Source organism: Lampetra fluviatilis, unplaced genomic scaffold (genome assembly GCF_964198595.1).
Source record: "Lampetra fluviatilis unplaced genomic scaffold, kcLamFluv1.1 SCAFFOLD_415, whole genome shotgun sequence".
Lineage (NCBI taxonomy): Eukaryota > Metazoa > Chordata > Hyperoartia > Petromyzontiformes > Petromyzontidae > Lampetra > Lampetra fluviatilis.
Genome location: NW_027620932.1, coordinates 10,001 through 26,790, shown reverse-complemented (window position 1 = coordinate 26,790; position 16,790 = coordinate 10,001). Strand labels below are relative to the sequence as shown.

At 50.7% G+C, this 16,790-nt stretch overlaps 1 protein-coding gene across 1 annotated transcript in view; it reads left to right on the top strand.

Annotated features, from left to right (window-relative positions):
* Positions 1–16,790, top strand: part of PSME3IP1 (proteasome activator subunit 3 interacting protein 1) — a 35,622-nt gene that overhangs the window by 15,407 nt on the left and 3,425 nt on the right. Inside the window, exons 2-3 of the mRNA XM_078885021.1 lie at positions 9,676–9,792; positions 10,367–10,465. Coding sequence (XP_078741147.1) covers positions 9,678–9,792; positions 10,367–10,465 — 214 coding nt within the window. The 5' untranslated portion in view covers positions 9,676–9,677. The remainder of the gene's footprint in view (positions 1–9,675; positions 9,793–10,366; positions 10,466–16,790) is intronic.

Below are 16,790 nucleotides of genomic sequence, written 5' to 3'. Positions count from 1 at the left end.
GTACTGTGTGGTGTGTTGTGTGTACTGTGTGTGTTGTGTGTACTGTGTGTGTAGTGTGTGTGTTGTGTGTACTGTGTGTGTACTGTGTGTGTACTGTGTGTGTTGTGTGTACTGTGTTGTGTGTAGTGTGTACTGTGTTGTGTGTACTGTGTGGTGTGTGTATTGTGTGTGTACTGTGTGTGTTGTGTGTGTACTGTGTGTGTAGTGTGTACTGTGTTGTGTGTACTGTGTGGTGTGTGTATTGTGTGTGTACTGTGTGTGTTGTGTGTGTACTGTGTGTGTTGTGTGTAGTGTGTGTGTTGTGTGTGTACTGTGTGGTGTGTGTATTGTGTGTGTACTGTGTGGTGTGTGTATTGTGTGTGTACTGTGTGTGTTGTGTGTGTACTGTGTGTGTTGTGTGTGCACTGTGTGTTGTGTGTACTGTGTGTGTTGTGTGTACTGTGTTGTGTGTAGTGTGTGTGTTGTGTGTAGTGTGTGTGTTGTGTGTGTACTGTGTGGTGTGTGTATTGTGTGTGTACTGTGTGGTGTGTGTATTGTGTGTGTACTGTGTGTGTACTGTGTGTGTTGTGTGTGTATTGTGTGTGTTGTGTGTGTACTGTGTGTGTTGTGTGTGCACTGTGTGTTGTGTGTACTGTGTGTGTTGTGTGTACTGTGTTGTGTGTAGTGTGTGTGTTGTGTGTACTGTGTGGTGTGTGTATTGTGTGTGTACTGTGTGTGTTGTGTGTGTACTGTGTGTGTTGTGTGTGTACTGTGTGTGTTGTGTGTGTACTGTGTGTGTTGTGTGTACTGTGTGTGTTGTGTGTACTGTGTTGTGTGTAGTGTGTGTGTTGTGTGTGTACTGTGTGGTGTGTGTATTGTGTGTGTACTGTGTGTGTTGTGTGTGTACTGTGTGTATTGTGTGTGTACTGTGTGTGTTGTGTGTGTACTGTGTGTGTTGTGTGTGTTGTGTGTGTTGTGTACTGTGTGTGTACTGTGTGTGTTGTGTGTGTTGTGTGTGTTGTGTGTGTTGTGTGTACTGTGTTGTGTGTAGTGTGTGTGTTGTGTGTGTACTGTGTGGTGTGTGTATTGTGTGTGTACTGTGTGTGTTGTGTGTGTACTGTGTGTGTTGTGTGTACTGTGTGTGTTGTGTGTACTGTGTGTGTTGTGTGTACTGTGTTGTGTGTAGTGTGTGTGTGGTGTGTACTGTGTGGTGTGTGTATTGTGTGTGTACTGTGTGTGTTGTGTGTACTGTGTGTGTTGTGTGTACTGTGTGTGTTGTGTGTGTACTGTGTGTGTTGTGTGTGTACTGTGTGTGTTGTGTGTGTTGTGTGTACTGTGTTGTGTGTAGTGTGTGTGTTGTGTGTACTGTGTGGTGTGTGTATTGTGTGTGTACTGTGTGTGTTGTGTGTGTACTGTGTGTGTTGTGTGTGTACTGTGTGTGTTGTGTGTACTGTGTGTGTTGTGTGTACTGTGTTGTGTGTAGTGTGTGTGTGGTGTGTACTGTGTGGTGTGTGTATTGTGTGTGTAGTGTGTGTGTTGTGTGTACTGTGTGTGTTGTGTGTGTACTGTGTGTGTTGTGTGTGTTGTGTGTGTACTGTGTGTGTTGTGTGTACTGTGTGTGTTGTGTGTACTGTGTTGTGTGTACTGTGTGTGTGGTGTGTACTGTGTGGTGTGTGTATTGTGTGTGTACTGTGTGTGTTGTGTGTACTGTGTGTGTTGTGTGTACTGTGTTGTGTGTAGTGTGTGTGTGGTGTGTACTGTGTGGTGTGTGTATTGTGTGTGTAGTGTGTGTGTTGTGTGTACTGTGTGTGTTGTGTGTGTACTGTGTGTGTTGTGTGTGTACTGTGTGTGTTGTGTGTGTTGTGTGTACTGTGTTGTGTGTAGTGTGTGTGTTGTGTGTACTGTGTGGTGTGTGTATTGTGTGTGTACTGTGTGTGTTGTGTGTGTACTGTGTGTGTTGTGTGTGTACTGTGTGTGTTGTGTGTACTGTGTGTGTTGTGTGTACTGTGTTGTGTGTAGTGTGTGTGTGGTGTGTACTGTGTGGTGTGTGTATTGTGTGTGTAGTGTGTGTGTTGTGTGTACTGTGTGTGTTGTGTGTGTACTGTGTGTGTTGTGTGTACTGTGTGTGTTGTGTGTACTGTGTTGTGTGTACTGTGTGTGTGGTGTGTACTGTGTGGTGTGTGTATTGTGTGTGTACTGTGTGTGTTGTGTGTGTACTGTGTGTGTTGTGTGTGTGGTGTGTACTGCATGTACTGCGTGTACTGCGTGTACTGTGTGTGTACTGTTGTGTGTGTAGTGTGTGTTGTGTGTACTGTGTTGTGTGTACTGTGTTGTGTGTAGTGTGTGTACTGTGTGTGTACTGTGTTGTGTGTGTAGTGTTCACTCTGTGTAGTGTTCACTGTGTGTAGTGTTCACTGTGTGTAGTGTTCACTGTGTGTGTACTGTGTGTGTAGTGTGTGTACTGTGTGTGTTGATTGCACTGTGTGTACTGTGTGTGTTGATTACACTGTGTGTACTGTGTGTGTTGTGTGTGTACTGTGTGTTATGTGTGTACTGTGTGTTGTGTGTGTACTGTGTGTGTGTACTGTGTGGTGTGTTGTGTGTACTGTGTGTGTTGTGTGTGTATTGTGTGTACTGTGTGGTGTGTGTATTGTGTGTGTATTGTGTGTGTGTACTGTGTGGTGTGTTGTGTGTACTGTGTGTGTTGTGTGTACTGTGTGTGTAGTGTGTGTGTTGTGTGTACTGTGTGTGTACTGTGTGTGTACTGTGTGTGTTGTGTGTACTGTGTTGTGTGTAGTGTGTACTGTGTTGTGTGTACTGTGTGGTGTGTGTATTGTGTGTGTACTGTGTGTGTTGTGTGTGTACTGTGTGGTGTGTTGTGTGTACTGTGTGTGTTGTGTGTACTGTGTGTGTAGTGTGTGTGTTGTGTGTACTGTGTGTGTACTGTGTGTGTACTGTGTGTGTTGTGTGTACTGTGTTGTGTGTAGTGTGTACTGTGTTGTGTGTACTGTGTGGTGTGTGTATTGTGTGTGTACTGTGTGTGTTGTGTGTGTACTGTGTGTGTAGTGTGTACTGTGTTGTGTGTACTGTGTGGTGTGTGTATTGTGTGTGTACTGTGTGTGTTGTGTGTGTACTGTGTGTGTTGTGTGTAGTGTGTGTGTTGTGTGTGTACTGTGTGGTGTGTGTATTGTGTGTGTACTGTGTGGTGTGTGTATTGTGTGTGTACTGTGTGTGTTGTGTGTGTACTGTGTGTGTTGTGTGTGCACTGTGTGTTGTGTGTACTGTGTGTGTTGTGTGTACTGTGTTGTGTGTAGTGTGTGTGTTGTGTGTAGTGTGTGTGTTGTGTGTGTACTGTGTGGTGTGTGTATTGTGTGTGTACTGTGTGGTGTGTGTATTGTGTGTGTACTGTGTGTGTACTGTGTGTGTTGTGTGTGTACTGTGTGTGTTGTGTGTGTACTGTGTGTGTTGTGTGTGTACTGTGTGTGTTGTGTGTACTGTGTGTGTTGTGTGTACTGTGTTGTGTGTAGTGTGTGTGTTGTGTGTGTACTGTGTGGTGTGTGTATTGTGTGTGTACTGTGTGTGTTGTGTGTGTGTTGTGTGTGTTGTGTGTACTGTGTGTGTACTGTGTGTGTTGTGTGTGTTGTGTGTGTTGTGTGTGTTGTGTGTACTGTGTTGTGTGTAGTGTGTGTGTTGTGTGTGTACTGTGTGGTGTGTGTATTGTGTGTGTACTGTGTGTGTTGTGTGTGTACTGTGTGTGTTGTGTGTACTGTGTGTGTTGTGTGTACTGTGTGTGTTGTGTGTACTGTGTGTGTTGTGTGTAGTGTGTGTGTGGTGTGTACTGTGTGGTGTGTGTATTGTGTGTGTACTGTGTGTGTTGTGTGTACTGTGTGTGTTGTGTGTGTTGTGTGTGTACTGTGTGTGTTGTGTGTGTACTGTGTGTGTTGTGTGTGTTGTGTGTACTGTGTTGTGTGTAGTGTGTGTGTGGTGTGTACTGTGTGGTGTGTGTATTGTGTGTGTACTGTGTGTGTTGTGTGTGTACTGTGTGTGTTGTGTGTGTGGTGTGTACTGCATGTACTGCGTGTACTGCGTGTACTGTGTGTGTACTGTTGTGTGTGTAGTGTGTGTTGTGTGTACTGTGTTGTGTGTACTGTGTTGTGTGTAGTGTGTGTACTGTGTGTGTACTGTGTTGTGTGTGTAGTGTTCACTGTGTGTAGTGTTCACTGTGTGTAGTGTTCACTGTGTGTAGTGTTCACTGTGTGTGTACTGTGTGTGTAGTGTGTGTACTGTGTGTGTTGATTGCACTGTGTGTACTGTGTGTGTTGATTACACTGTGTGTACTGTGTGTGTTGTGTGTGTACTGTGTGTTATGTGTGTACTGTGTGTTGTGTGTGTACTGTGTGTGTGTACTGTGTGGTGTGTTGTGTGTACTGTGTGTGTTGTGTGTGTATTGTGTGTACTGTGTGGTGTGTGTATTGTGTGTGTATTGTGTGTGTGTACTGTGTGGTGTGTTGTGTGTACTGTGTGTGTTGTGTGTACTGTGTGTGTAGTGTGTGTGTTGTGTGTACTGTGTGTGTACTGTGTGTGTACTGTGTGTGTTGTGTGTACTGTGTTGTGTGTAGTGTGTACTGTGTTGTGTGTACTGTGTGGTGTGTGTATTGTGTGTGTACTGTGTGTGTTGTGTGTGTACTGTGTGGTGTGTTGTGTGTACTGTGTGTGTTGTGTGTACTGTGTGTGTAGTGTGTGTGTTGTGTGTACTGTGTGTGTACTGTGTGTGTACTGTGTGTGTTGTGTGTACTGTGTTGTGTGTAGTGTGTACTGTGTTGTGTGTACTGTGTGGTGTGTGTATTGTGTGTGTACTGTGTGTGTTGTGTGTGTACTGTGTGTGTTGTGTGTGTGGTGTGTACTGCATGTACTGCGTGTACTGCGTGTACTGTGTGTGTACTGTTGTGTGTGTAGTGTGTGTTGTGTGTACTGTGTTGTGTGTACTGTGTTGTGTGTAGTGTGTGTACTGTGTGTGTACTGTGTTGTGTGTGTAGTGTTCACTGTGTGTAGTGTTCACTGTGTGTAGTGTTCACTGTGTGTAGTGTTCACTGTGTGTGTACTGTGTGTGTAGTGTGTGTACTGTGTGTGTTGATTGCACTGTGTGTACTGTGTGTGTTGATTACACTGTGTGTACTGTGTGTGTTGTGTGTGTACTGTGTGTTATGTGTGTACTGTGTGTTGTGTGTGTACTGTGTGTGTGTACTGTGTGGTGTGTTGTGTGTACTGTGTGTGTTGTGTGTGTATTGTGTGTACTGTGTGGTGTGTGTATTGTGTGTGTATTGTGTGTGTGTACTGTGTGGTGTGTTGTGTGTACTGTGTGTGTTGTGTGTACTGTGTGTGTAGTGTGTGTGTTGTGTGTACTGTGTGTGTACTGTGTGTGTACTGTGTGTGTTGTGTGTACTGTGTTGTGTGTAGTGTGTACTGTGTTGTGTGTACTGTGTGGTGTGTGTATTGTGTGTGTACTGTGTGTGTTGTGTGTGTACTGTGTGGTGTGTTGTGTGTACTGTGTGTGTTGTGTGTACTGTGTGTGTAGTGTGTGTGTTGTGTGTACTGTGTGTGTACTGTGTGTGTACTGTGTGTGTTGTGTGTACTGTGTTGTGTGTAGTGTGTACTGTGTTGTGTGTACTGTGTGGTGTGTGTATTGTGTGTGTACTGTGTGTGTTGTGTGTGTACTGTGTGTGTAGTGTGTACTGTGTTGTGTGTACTGTGTGGTGTGTGTATTGTGTGTGTACTGTGTGGTGTGTGTATTGTGTGTGTACTGTGTGTGTTGTGTGTGTACTGTGTGTGTTGTGTGTGCACTGTGTGTTGTGTGTACTGTGTGTGTTGTGTGTACTGTGTTGTGTGTACTGTGTGGTGTGTGTATTGTGTGTGTACTGTGTGTGTTGTGTGTGTACTGTGTGTGTTGTGTGTGCACTGTGTGTTGTGTGTACTGTGTGTGTTGTGTGTACTGTGTTGTGTGTAGTGTGTGTGTTGTGTGTAGTGTGTGTGTTGTGTGTGTACTGTGTGGTGTGTGTATTGTGTGTGTACTGTGTGGTGTGTGTATTGTGTGTGTACTGTGTGTGTACTGTGTGTGTTGTGTGTGTACTGTGTGTGTTGTGTGTGTACTGTGTGTGTTGTGTGTGCACTGTGTGTTGTGTGTACTGTGTGTGTTGTGTGTACTGTGTTGTGTGTAGTGTGTGTGTTGTGTGTACTGTGTGGTGTGTGTATTGTGTGTGTACTGTGTGTGTTGTGTGTGTACTGTGTGTGTTGTGTGTGTACTGTGTGTGTTGTGTGTGTACTGTGTGTGTTGTGTGTACTGTGTGTGTTGTGTGTACTGTGTTGTGTGTAGTGTGTGTGTTGTGTGTGTACTGTGTGGTGTGTGTATTGTGTGTGTACTGTGTGTGTTGTGTGTGTACTGTGTGTGTTGTGTGTGTTGTGTGTGTTGTGTGTGTTGTGTGTACTGTGTGTGTACTGTGTGTGTTGTGTGTGTTGTGTGTGTTGTGTGTGTTGTGTGTACTGTGTTGTGTGTAGTGTGTGTGTTGTGTGTGTACTGTGTGGTGTGTGTATTGTGTGTGTACTGTGTGTGTTGTGTGTGTACTGTGTGTGTTGTGTGTACTGTGTGTGTTGTGTGTACTGTGTGTGTTGTGTGTACTGTGTTGTGTGTAGTGTGTGTGTGGTGTGTACTGTGTGGTGTGTGTATTGTGTGTGTACTGTGTGTGTTGTGTGTACTGTGTGTGTTGTGTGTACTGTGTGTGTTGTGTGTGTACTGTGTGTGTTGTGTGTGTACTGTGTGTGTTGTGTGTGTTGTGTGTACTGTGTTGTGTGTAGTGTGTGTGTTGTGTGTACTGTGTGGTGTGTGTATTGTGTGTGTACTGTGTGTGTTGTGTGTGTACTGTGTGTGTTGTGTGTGTACTGTGTGTGTTGTGTGTACTGTGTGTGTTGTGTGTACTGTGTTGTGTGTAGTGTGTGTGTGGTGTGTACTGTGTGGTGTGTGTATTGTGTGTGTAGTGTGTGTGTTGTGTGTACTGTGTGTGTTGTGTGTGTACTGTGTGTGTTGTGTGTGTTGTGTGTGTACTGTGTGTGTTGTGTGTACTGTGTGTGTTGTGTGTACTGTGTTGTGTGTACTGTGTGTGTGGTGTGTACTGTGTGGTGTGTGTATTGTGTGTGTACTGTGTGTGTTGTGTGTGTACTGTGTGTGTTGTGTGTGTGGTGTGTACTGCGTGTACTGCGTGTACTGCGTGTACTGTGTGTGTACTGTTGTGTGTGTAGTGTGTGTTGTGTGTACTGTGTTGTGTGTACTGTGTTGTGTGTAGTGTGTGTACTGTGTGTGTACTGTGTTGTGTGTGTAGTGTTCACTGTGTGTAGTGTTCACTGTGTGTAGTGTTCACTGTGTGTGTACTGTGTGTGTAGTGTGTGTACTGTGTGTGTTGATTGCACTGTGTGTACTGTGTGTGTTGATTACACTGTGTGTACTGTGTGTGTTGTGTGTGTACTGTGTGTTATGTGTGTACTGTGTGTTGTGTGTGTACTGTGTGTGTACTGTGTGTTGTGTGTGTACTGTGTGTGTACTGTGTGTGTACTGTGTGTTTGTGTGTACTGTGTGTGTACTGTGTGTGTAGTGTTCACTGTGTGTGTAGTGTTCACTGTGTGTAGTGTTCACTGTGTGTAGTGTTCACTGTGTGTGTACTGTGTGTGTAGTGTGTGTACTGTGTGTGTTGATTGCACTGTGTGTACTGTGTGTGTTGATTACACTGTGTGTACTGTGTGTGTTGTGTGTGTACTGTGTGTTATGTGTGTACTGTGTGTTGTGTGTGTACTGTGTGTGTACTGTGTGTTGTGTGTGTACTGTGTGTGTACTGTGTGTGTACTGTGTGTTTGTGTGTACTGTGTGTGTACTGTGTGTGTAGTGTTCACTGTGTGTGTAGTGTTCACTGTGTGTGTAGTGTTCACTGTGTGTGTAGTGTTCACTGTGTGTGTGTGTAGTGTGTGCTGTGTGTGTAGTGTGTGCTGTGTGTGTAGTGTGTGCTGTGTCTGTTGTGTGTGCTGTGTCTGTTGTGTGTGCTGTGTCTGTTGTGTGTGTTGTGTGTACTTGGTGTAGTGTGTACTGTGTGTGTTGTGTGTACTGTACTGTGTGTGTGTGTGTACTGTGTACTGTGTGTGTTGTGTGTGCTGTGTGTGTACTGTGTACTGTGTGTGTTGTGTGTACTGTGTGTGTTGTGTGTGCTGTTTGTACTTTGTGTAGTGTGTACTGTGTGTGTTGTGTGTACTGTGTGTGTTGTGTGTACTGGGTCGGGATCGAATCCACGTTCTCCTGCGCACCAGGCGAGGTAGTCAACATCTCATAGCCACCCATTAGCAGGTGTCAGGGGTCGGGATCTAATCCAAGTTCTCCTGCATACCAGGCGAGGTGGTTAACATCTCATAGCCACCGTGATGATGAGAGAGACACGCAAACTCTAAATATAGTGCAGGCATCGTCAGGGTCAGGATCCAACCCACGTTCTCCTGTGTACCAGGCGAGGTAGTCAACATCTCCTAGCCACCGTGATGATGTTGATGATGAGAGAGAGAGACACACAGACTGTAGACCAGGCGAGGTTGTGAACATCTCCTAGCCACCGTGATGATGTTGATGATGAGAGAGAGACACACACAGACTGTAGACCAGGTGAGGTTGTGAACATCTCCTAGCCACCGTGATGATGTTGATGATGATGAGAGAGACACACAGACTGTAGACCAGGCGAGGTTGTGAACATCTCCTAGCCACCGTGATGATGATGATGAAGAGAGAGAGAGACACACAGACTGTAGACCAGGCGAGGTAGTCAACATCTCCTAGCCACCGTGATGATGATGATGATGATGAGAGAGAGAGACACACAGACTGTAGACCAGGCGAGGTAGTCAACATCTCCTAGCCACCGTGATGATGATGATGATGATGAGAGAGAGAGACACACAGACTGTAGACCAGGCGAGGTAGTCAACATCTCCTAGCCACCGTGATGATGTTGATGATGAGAGAGAGAGAGACACACAGACTGTAGACCAGGTGAGGTTGTGAACATCTAGCCACCGTGATGATGATGATGAGAGAGAGAGAGACACACAGACTGTAGACCAGGCGAGGTAGTCAACATCTCCTAGCCACCGTGATGATGATGATGAGAGAGAGAGACACACAGGCTGTAGACCAGGCGAGGTAGTCAACATCTCCTAGCCACCGTGATGATGATGATGATGAGAGAGAGAGACACACAGACTGTAGACCAGGCGAGGTAGTCAACATCTCCTAGCCACCGTGATGATGATGATGAGAGAGACACACAGACTGTAGACCAGGCGAGGTAGTCAACATCTCCTAGCCACCGTGATGATGATGATGATGAGAGAGACACACAGGCTGTAGACCAGGCGAGGTAGTCAACATCTTCTAGCCACCGTGATGATGATGATGATGAGAGAGACACACAGGCTGTAGACCAGGCGAGGTAGTCAACATCTCCTAGCCACCGTGATGATGATGATGAAGAGAGAGAGAGACACACAGACTGTAGACCAGGCGAGGTAGTCAACATCTCCTAGCCACCGTGATGATGATGATGATGAGAGAGACACACAGACTGTAGACCAGGCGAGGTAGTCAACATCTCCTCGTCTCCCCCCTGGCAGGCATGGCGGAGGAGCTGCTGATGAAGTCGCGCTTCGTGAGCGAGGCGGCGCTTGAGGAGAAGAGGAAACAGCGGCAGAGCGAGTGGGAGAGGGTGCGGCAGCCAGAGGACCCCGCCGGTGCGTGGGGGTCTGTGCGTGTGTGTGTGATATACACCGTGAGTGTGTGTGTGATAAACACCGTGTGTGAGTGTGTGTGTGTGTGATGTACAAACCCTGTGTGGTGAGTGTGAGTGTGTTTACACAGTGTGTGTGTGTACATAGTGTGTGTGTGTGATGTACACACCGTGTGTGAGCATGTGTGCACAGGGTGTGTGTGATATACGCCGTGTGTGTACAGAGCGTGTGCGTGTGATATACACCGAGGGTGAGTGAGGGTGAGCGTGGGCGAGCGAGTGGGCGAGCGGGTGAGTGAGCGGGCGAGTGGGTGAGCGAGCGGGCAGACGAGCGGGTGAGTGAGCGGGCGAGTGGGTGAGCGAGCGGGCGGGCGAGTGGGTGAGCGAGCGGGCGGGCGGGCGGGCGGGCGAGCGGGCGGGCGGGCGAGCGGGCGAGCGGGCGGGCGAGCGAGCGGGCGGGCGGGCGAGCGGGCGAGCGGGCGGGCGGGCGAGCGGGCGAGCGGGCGGGGCGAGCGAGCGAGCGAGCGGGCGAGCGAGCGGGGCGAGTGGGTGAGCGAGCGGGCCGCGTGTTGCTGCAGAGTGCCCCGAGGAGGAGTACGACGCTCGCTCGCTCTTCGAGCGACTGCAGGAGCAGAAGGACAAGAAGCAGGCAGAGTACGACGAGCAGTTCAAGTTCAGTGAGTACCTCACTCACTCCTAGACCCAGTGTCTCACTCACTCCTAGACCCAGTGTCTCACTCACCCCTAGACCCAGTGTCTCTCTCACTCCTAGACCCAGTGTCTCACTCACCCCTAGACCCAGCGTCTCACTCACTCCTAGACCCAGCGTCTCTCTCACTCCTAGACCCAGCGTCTCTCTCACTCCTAGACCCAGCGTCTCTCTCACTCCTAGACCCAGTGTCTCACTCACCCCTAGACCCAGCGTCTCTCTCACTCCTAGACCCAGTGTCTCACTCACCCCTAGACCCAGCGTCTCACTCACCCCTAGACCCAGTGTCTCACTCACTCCTAGACCCAGTGTCTCTCTCACTCCTAGACCCAGCGTCTCTCTCACTCCTAGACCCAGTGTCTCACTCACTCCTAGACCCAGCGTCTCTCTCACTCCTAGACCCAGCGTCTCTCTCACTCCTAGACCCAGCGTCTCTCTCACTCCTAGACCCAGTGTCTCTCTCACTCCTAGACCCAGCGTCTCTCTCACTCCTAGACCCAGTGTCTCTCTCACTCCTAGACCCAGCGTCTCACTCACCCCTAGACCCAGCGTCTCTCTCACTCCTAGACCCAGCGTCTCTCTCACTCCTAGACCCAGCGTCTCTCTCACTCCTAGACCCAGCGTCTCTCTCACTCCTAGACCCAGTGTCTCTCTCACTCCTAGACCCAGCGTCTCTCTCACTCCTAGACCCAGTGTCTCTCTCACTCCTAGACCCAGCGTCTCACTCACCCCTAGACCCAGCGTCTCTCTCACTCCTAGACCCAGCGTCTCTCTCACTCCTAGACCCAGCGTCTCTCTCACTCCTAGACCCAGTGTCTCTCTCACTCCTAGACCCAGCGTCTCACTCACCCCTAGACCCAGCGTCTCTCTCACTCCTAGACCCAGTGTCTCACTCACTCCTAGACCCAGCGTCTCTCTCACTCCTAGACCCAGTGTCTCTCTCACTCCTAGACCCAGTGTCTCTCTCACTCCTAGACCCAGCGTCTCTCTCACTCCTAGACCCAGTGTCTCTCTCACTCCTAGACCCAGTGTCTCTCTCACTCCTAGACCCAGCGTCTCTCTCACTCCTAGACCCAGTGTCTCTCTCACTCCTAGACCCAGTGTCTCTCTCACTCCTAGACCCAGTGTCTCTCTCACTCCTAGACCCAGCGTCTCTCTCACTCCTAGACCCAGTGTCTCTCTCACTCCTAGACCCAGCGTCTCTCTCACTCCTAGACCCAGCGTCTCTCTCACTCCTAGACCCAGTGTCTCTCTCACTCCTAGACCCAGCGTCTCTCTCACTCCTAGACCCAGTGTCTCTCTCACTCCTAGACCCAGCGTCTCACTCACCCCTAGACCCAGCGTCTCTCTCACTCCTAGACCCAGCGTCTCTCTCACTCCTAGACCCAGCGTCTCTCTCACTCCTAGACCCAGCGTCTCTCTCACTCCTAGACCCAGTGTCTCTCTCACTCCTAGACCCAGCGTCTCTCTCACTCCTAGACCCAGTGTCTCTCTCACTCCTAGACCCAGCGTCTCACTCACCCCTAGACCCAGCGTCTCTCTCACTCCTAGACCCAGCGTCTCTCTCACTCCTAGACCCAGCGTCTCTCTCACTCCTAGACCCAGTGTCTCTCTCACTCCTAGACCCAGCGTCTCACTCACCCCTAGACCCAGCGTCTCTCTCACTCCTAGACCCAGTGTCTCACTCACTCCTAGACCCAGCGTCTCTCTCACTCCTAGACCCAGTGTCTCTCTCACTCCTAGACCCAGTGTCTCTCTCACTCCTAGACCCAGCGTCTCTCTCACTCCTAGACCCAGTGTCTCTCTCACTCCTAGACCCAGTGTCTCTCTCACTCCTAGACCCAGCGTCTCTCTCACTCCTAGACCCAGTGTCTCTCTCACTCCTAGACCCAGTGTCTCTCTCACTCCTAGACCCAGTGTCTCTCTCACTCCTAGACCCAGCGTCTCTCTCACTCCTAGACCCAGTGTCTCTCTCACTCCTAGACCCAGCGTCTCTCTCACTCCTAGACCCAGCGTCTCTCTCACTCCTAGACCCAGTGTCTCTCTCACTCCTAGACCCAGTGTCTCTCTCACTCCTAGACCCAGCGTCTCTCTCACTCCTAGACCCAGTGTCTCTCTCACTCCTAGACCCAGTGTCTCTCTCACTCCTAGACCCAGCGTCTCACTCACTCCTAGACCCAGTGTCTCTCTCACTCCTAGACCCAGTGTCTCTCTCACTCCTAGACCCAGCGTCTCACTCACCCCTAGACCCTGTGTCTCACTCACTCCTAGACCCAGCGTCTCACTCACTCCTAGACCCAGTGTCTCTCTCACTCCTAGACCCAGCGTCTCACTCACCCCTAGACCCAGTGTCTCTCTCACTCCTAGACCCAGCGTCTCACTCACCCCTAGACCCAGTGTCTCTCTCACTCCTAGACCCAGTGTCTCTCTCACTCCTAGACCCAGTGTCTCACTCACTCCTAGACCCAGTGTCTCACTCACTCCTAGACCCAGTGTCTCTCTCACTCCTAGACCCAGTGTCTCACTCACTCCTAGATCCAGCGTCTCACTCACTCCTAGACCCAGTGTCTCTCTCACTCCTAGACCCAGTGTCTCTCTCACTCCTAGACCCAGTGTCTCACTCACTCCTAGACCCAGTGTCTCACTCACTCCTAGACCCAGCGTCTCACTCACTCCTAGACCCAGTGTCTCACTCACCCCTAGACCCAGTGTCTCACTCACTCCTAGACCCAGTGTCTCACTCACTCCTAGACCCAGTGTCTCTCTCACTCCTAGACCCAGTGTCTCTCTCACTCCTAGACCCAGTGTCTCACTCACCCCTAGACCCAGTGTCTCTCTCACTCCTAGACCCAGTGTCTCACTCACTCCTAGACCCAGTGTCTCTCTCACTCCTAGACCCAGTGTCTCTCTCACTCCTAGACCCAGTGTCTCACTCACCCCTAGACCCAGTGTCTCACTCACCCCTAGACCCAGTGTCTCTCTCACTCCTAGACCCAGTGTCTCACTCACCCCTAGACCCAGTGTCTCACTCACCCCTAGACCCAGCGTCTCACTCACTCCTAGACCCAGTGTCTCTCTCACTCCTAGACCCAGTGTCTCTCTCACTCCTAGACCCAGTGTCTCTCTCACTCCTAGACCCAGTGTCTCACTCACTCCTAGACCCAGTGTCTCACTCACTCCTAGACCCAGTGTCTCACTCACTCCTAGACCCAGTGCCTCTCTCACTCCTAGACCCAGTGTCTCTCTCACTCCTAGACCCAGCGTCTCTCTCACTCCTAGACCCAGCGTCTCACTCACCCCTAGACCCAGTGTCTCACTCACCCCTAGACCCAGTGTCTCACTCACTCCTAGACCCAGTGTCTCACTCCTAGACCCAGTGTCTCACTCACTCCTAGACCCAGTGTCTCACTCCTAGACCCAGTGTCTCACTCACTCCTAGATCCAACGTCTCTCTCACTCCTAGACCCAGTGTCTCACTCACTCCTAGACCCAGTGTCTCTCTCACTCCTAGACCCAGTGTCTCTCTCACTCCTAGACCCAGTGTCTCTCTCACCCCTAGACCCAGTGTCTCTCTCACTCCTAGACCCAGTGTCTCACTCACTCCTAGACCCAGTGTCTCACTCACTCCTAGACCCAGTGTCTCACTCACCCCTAGACCCAGTGTCTCTCTCACTCCTAGACCCAGTGTCTCACTCACCCCTAGACCCAGTGTCTCTCTCACTCCTAGACCCAGTGTCTCTCTCACCCCTAGACCCAGTGTCTCACTCACCCCTAGACCCAGTGTCTCTCTCACTCCTAGACCCAGTGTCTCACTCACTCCTAGACCCAGTGTCTCTCTCACCCCTAGACCCAGTGTCTCACTCACTCCTAGACCCAGTGTCTCACTCACTCCTAGACCCAGTGTCTCTCTCACCCCTAGACCCAGTGTCTCACTCACCCCTAGACCCAGTGTCTCACTCACTCCTAGACCCAGTGTCTCTCTCACCCCTAGACCCAGTGTCTCACTCACCCCTAGACCCAGTGTCTCACTCACTCCTAGACCCAGTGTCTCTCTCACCCCTAGACCCAGTGTCTCACTCACTCCTAGACCCAGTGTCTCTCTCACTCCTAGACCCAGTGTCTCTCTCACTCCTAGACCCAGTGTCTCTCTCACTCCTAGACCCAGTGTCTCTCTCACTCCTAGACCCAGTGTCTCTCTCACTCCTAGACCCAGCGTCTCATTCACCCCTAGACCCAGTGTCTCTCTCACCCCTAGACCCAGTGTCTCACTCACTCCTAGACCCAGCGTCTCTCTCACCCCTAGACCCAGTGTCTCTCTCACTCCTAGACCCAGTGTCTCACTCACTCCTAGACCCAGTGTCTCACTCACTCCTAGACCCAGTGTCTCACTCACTCCTAGACCCAGTGTCTCACTCACTCCTAGACCCAGCGTCTCACTCACTCCTAGACCCAGTGTCTCTCTCACCCCTAGACCCAGCGTCTCACTCACTCCTAGACCCAGTGTCTCACTCACTCCTAGACACAGCGTCTCACTCACTCCTAGACCCAGCGTCTCACTCACTCCTAGACCCAGCGTCTCACTCACTCCTAGACCCAGCGTCTCACTCACTCCTAGACCCAGCGTCTCTCTCACTCCTAGACCCAGCGTCTCTCTCACTCCTAGACCCAGCGTCTCACTCACTCCTTGACCCAGCGTCTCACTCACTCCTAGACCCAGCGTCTCACTCACTCCTAGACCCAGCGTCTCACTCACTCCTAGACCCAGCGTCTCACTCACTCCTAGACCCAGCGTCTCACTCACTCCTAGACCCAGCGTCTCACTCACTCCTAGACCCAGCGTCTCACTCACTCCTAGACCCAGCGTCTCTCTCACTCCTAGACCCAGCGTCTCACTCACTCCTAGACCCAGCGTCTCACTCACTCCTAGACCCAGCGTCTCACTCACTCCTAGACCCAGCGTCTCACTCACTCCTAGACCCAGTGTCTCACTCACTCCTAGACCCAGTGTCTCACTCACTCCTAGACCCAGTGTCTCACTCACTCCTAGACCCAGTGTCTCACTCACTCCTAGACCCAGCGTCTCTCTCACCCCTAGACCCAGTGTCTCACTCACCCCTAGACCCAGCGTCTCTCTCACTCCTAGACCCAGTGTCTCTCTCACTCCTAGACCCAGTGTCTCTCTCACTCCTAGACCCAGTGTCTCTCTCACTCCTAGACCCAGCGTCTCTCTCTCTCCTAGACCCAGTGTCTCTCTCACTCCTAGACCCAGTGTCTCACTCACCCCTAGACCCAGCGTCTCTCTCACTCCTAGACCCAGTGTCTCTCTCACTCCTAGACCCAGTGTCTCTCTCACTCCTAGACCCAGCGTCTCACTCACCCCTAGACCCAGCGTCTCTCTCACTCCTAGACCCAGTGTCTCACTCACTCCTAGACCCAGCGTCTCTCTCACTCCTAGACCCAGTGTCTCTCTCACTCCTAGACCCAGTGTCTCTCTCACTCCTAGACCCAGCGTCTCTCTCACTCCTAGACCCAGTGTCTCTCTCACTCCTAGACCCAGTGTCTCTCTCACTCCTAGACCCAGCGTCTCTCTCACTCCTAGACCCAGTGTCTCTCTCACTCCTAGACCCAGTGTCTCTCTCACTCCTAGACCCAGTGTCTCTCTCACTCCTAGACCCAGCGTCTCTCTCACTCCTAGACCCAGTGTCTCTCTCACTCCTAGACCCAGCGTCTCTCTCACTCCTAGACCCAGCGTCTCTCTCACTCCTAGACCCAGTGTCTCTCTCACTCCTAGACCCAGTGTCTCTCTCACTCCTAGACCCAGCGTCTCTTTCACTCCTAGACCCAGTGTCTCTCTCACTCCTAGACCCAGTGTCTCTCTCACTCCTAGACCCAGCGTCTCACTCACTCCTAGACCCAGTGTCTCTCTCACTCCTAGACCCAGTGTCTCTCTCACTCCTAGACCCAGCGTCTCACTCACCCCTAGACCCTGTGTCTCACTCACTCCTAGACCCAGCGTCTCACTCACTCCTAGACCCAGTGTCTCTCTCACTCCTAGACCCAGCGTCTCACTCACCCCTAGACCCAGTGTCTCTCTCACTCCTAGACCCAGCGTCTCACTCACCCCTAGACCCAGTGTCTCTCTCACTCCTAGACCCAGTGTCTCTCTCACTCCTAGACCCAGTGTCTCACTCACTCCTAGACCCAGTGTCTCACTCACTCCTAGACCCAGTGTCTCTCTCACTCCTAGACCCAGTGTCTCACTCACTCCTAGATCCAGCGTCTCACTCACTCCT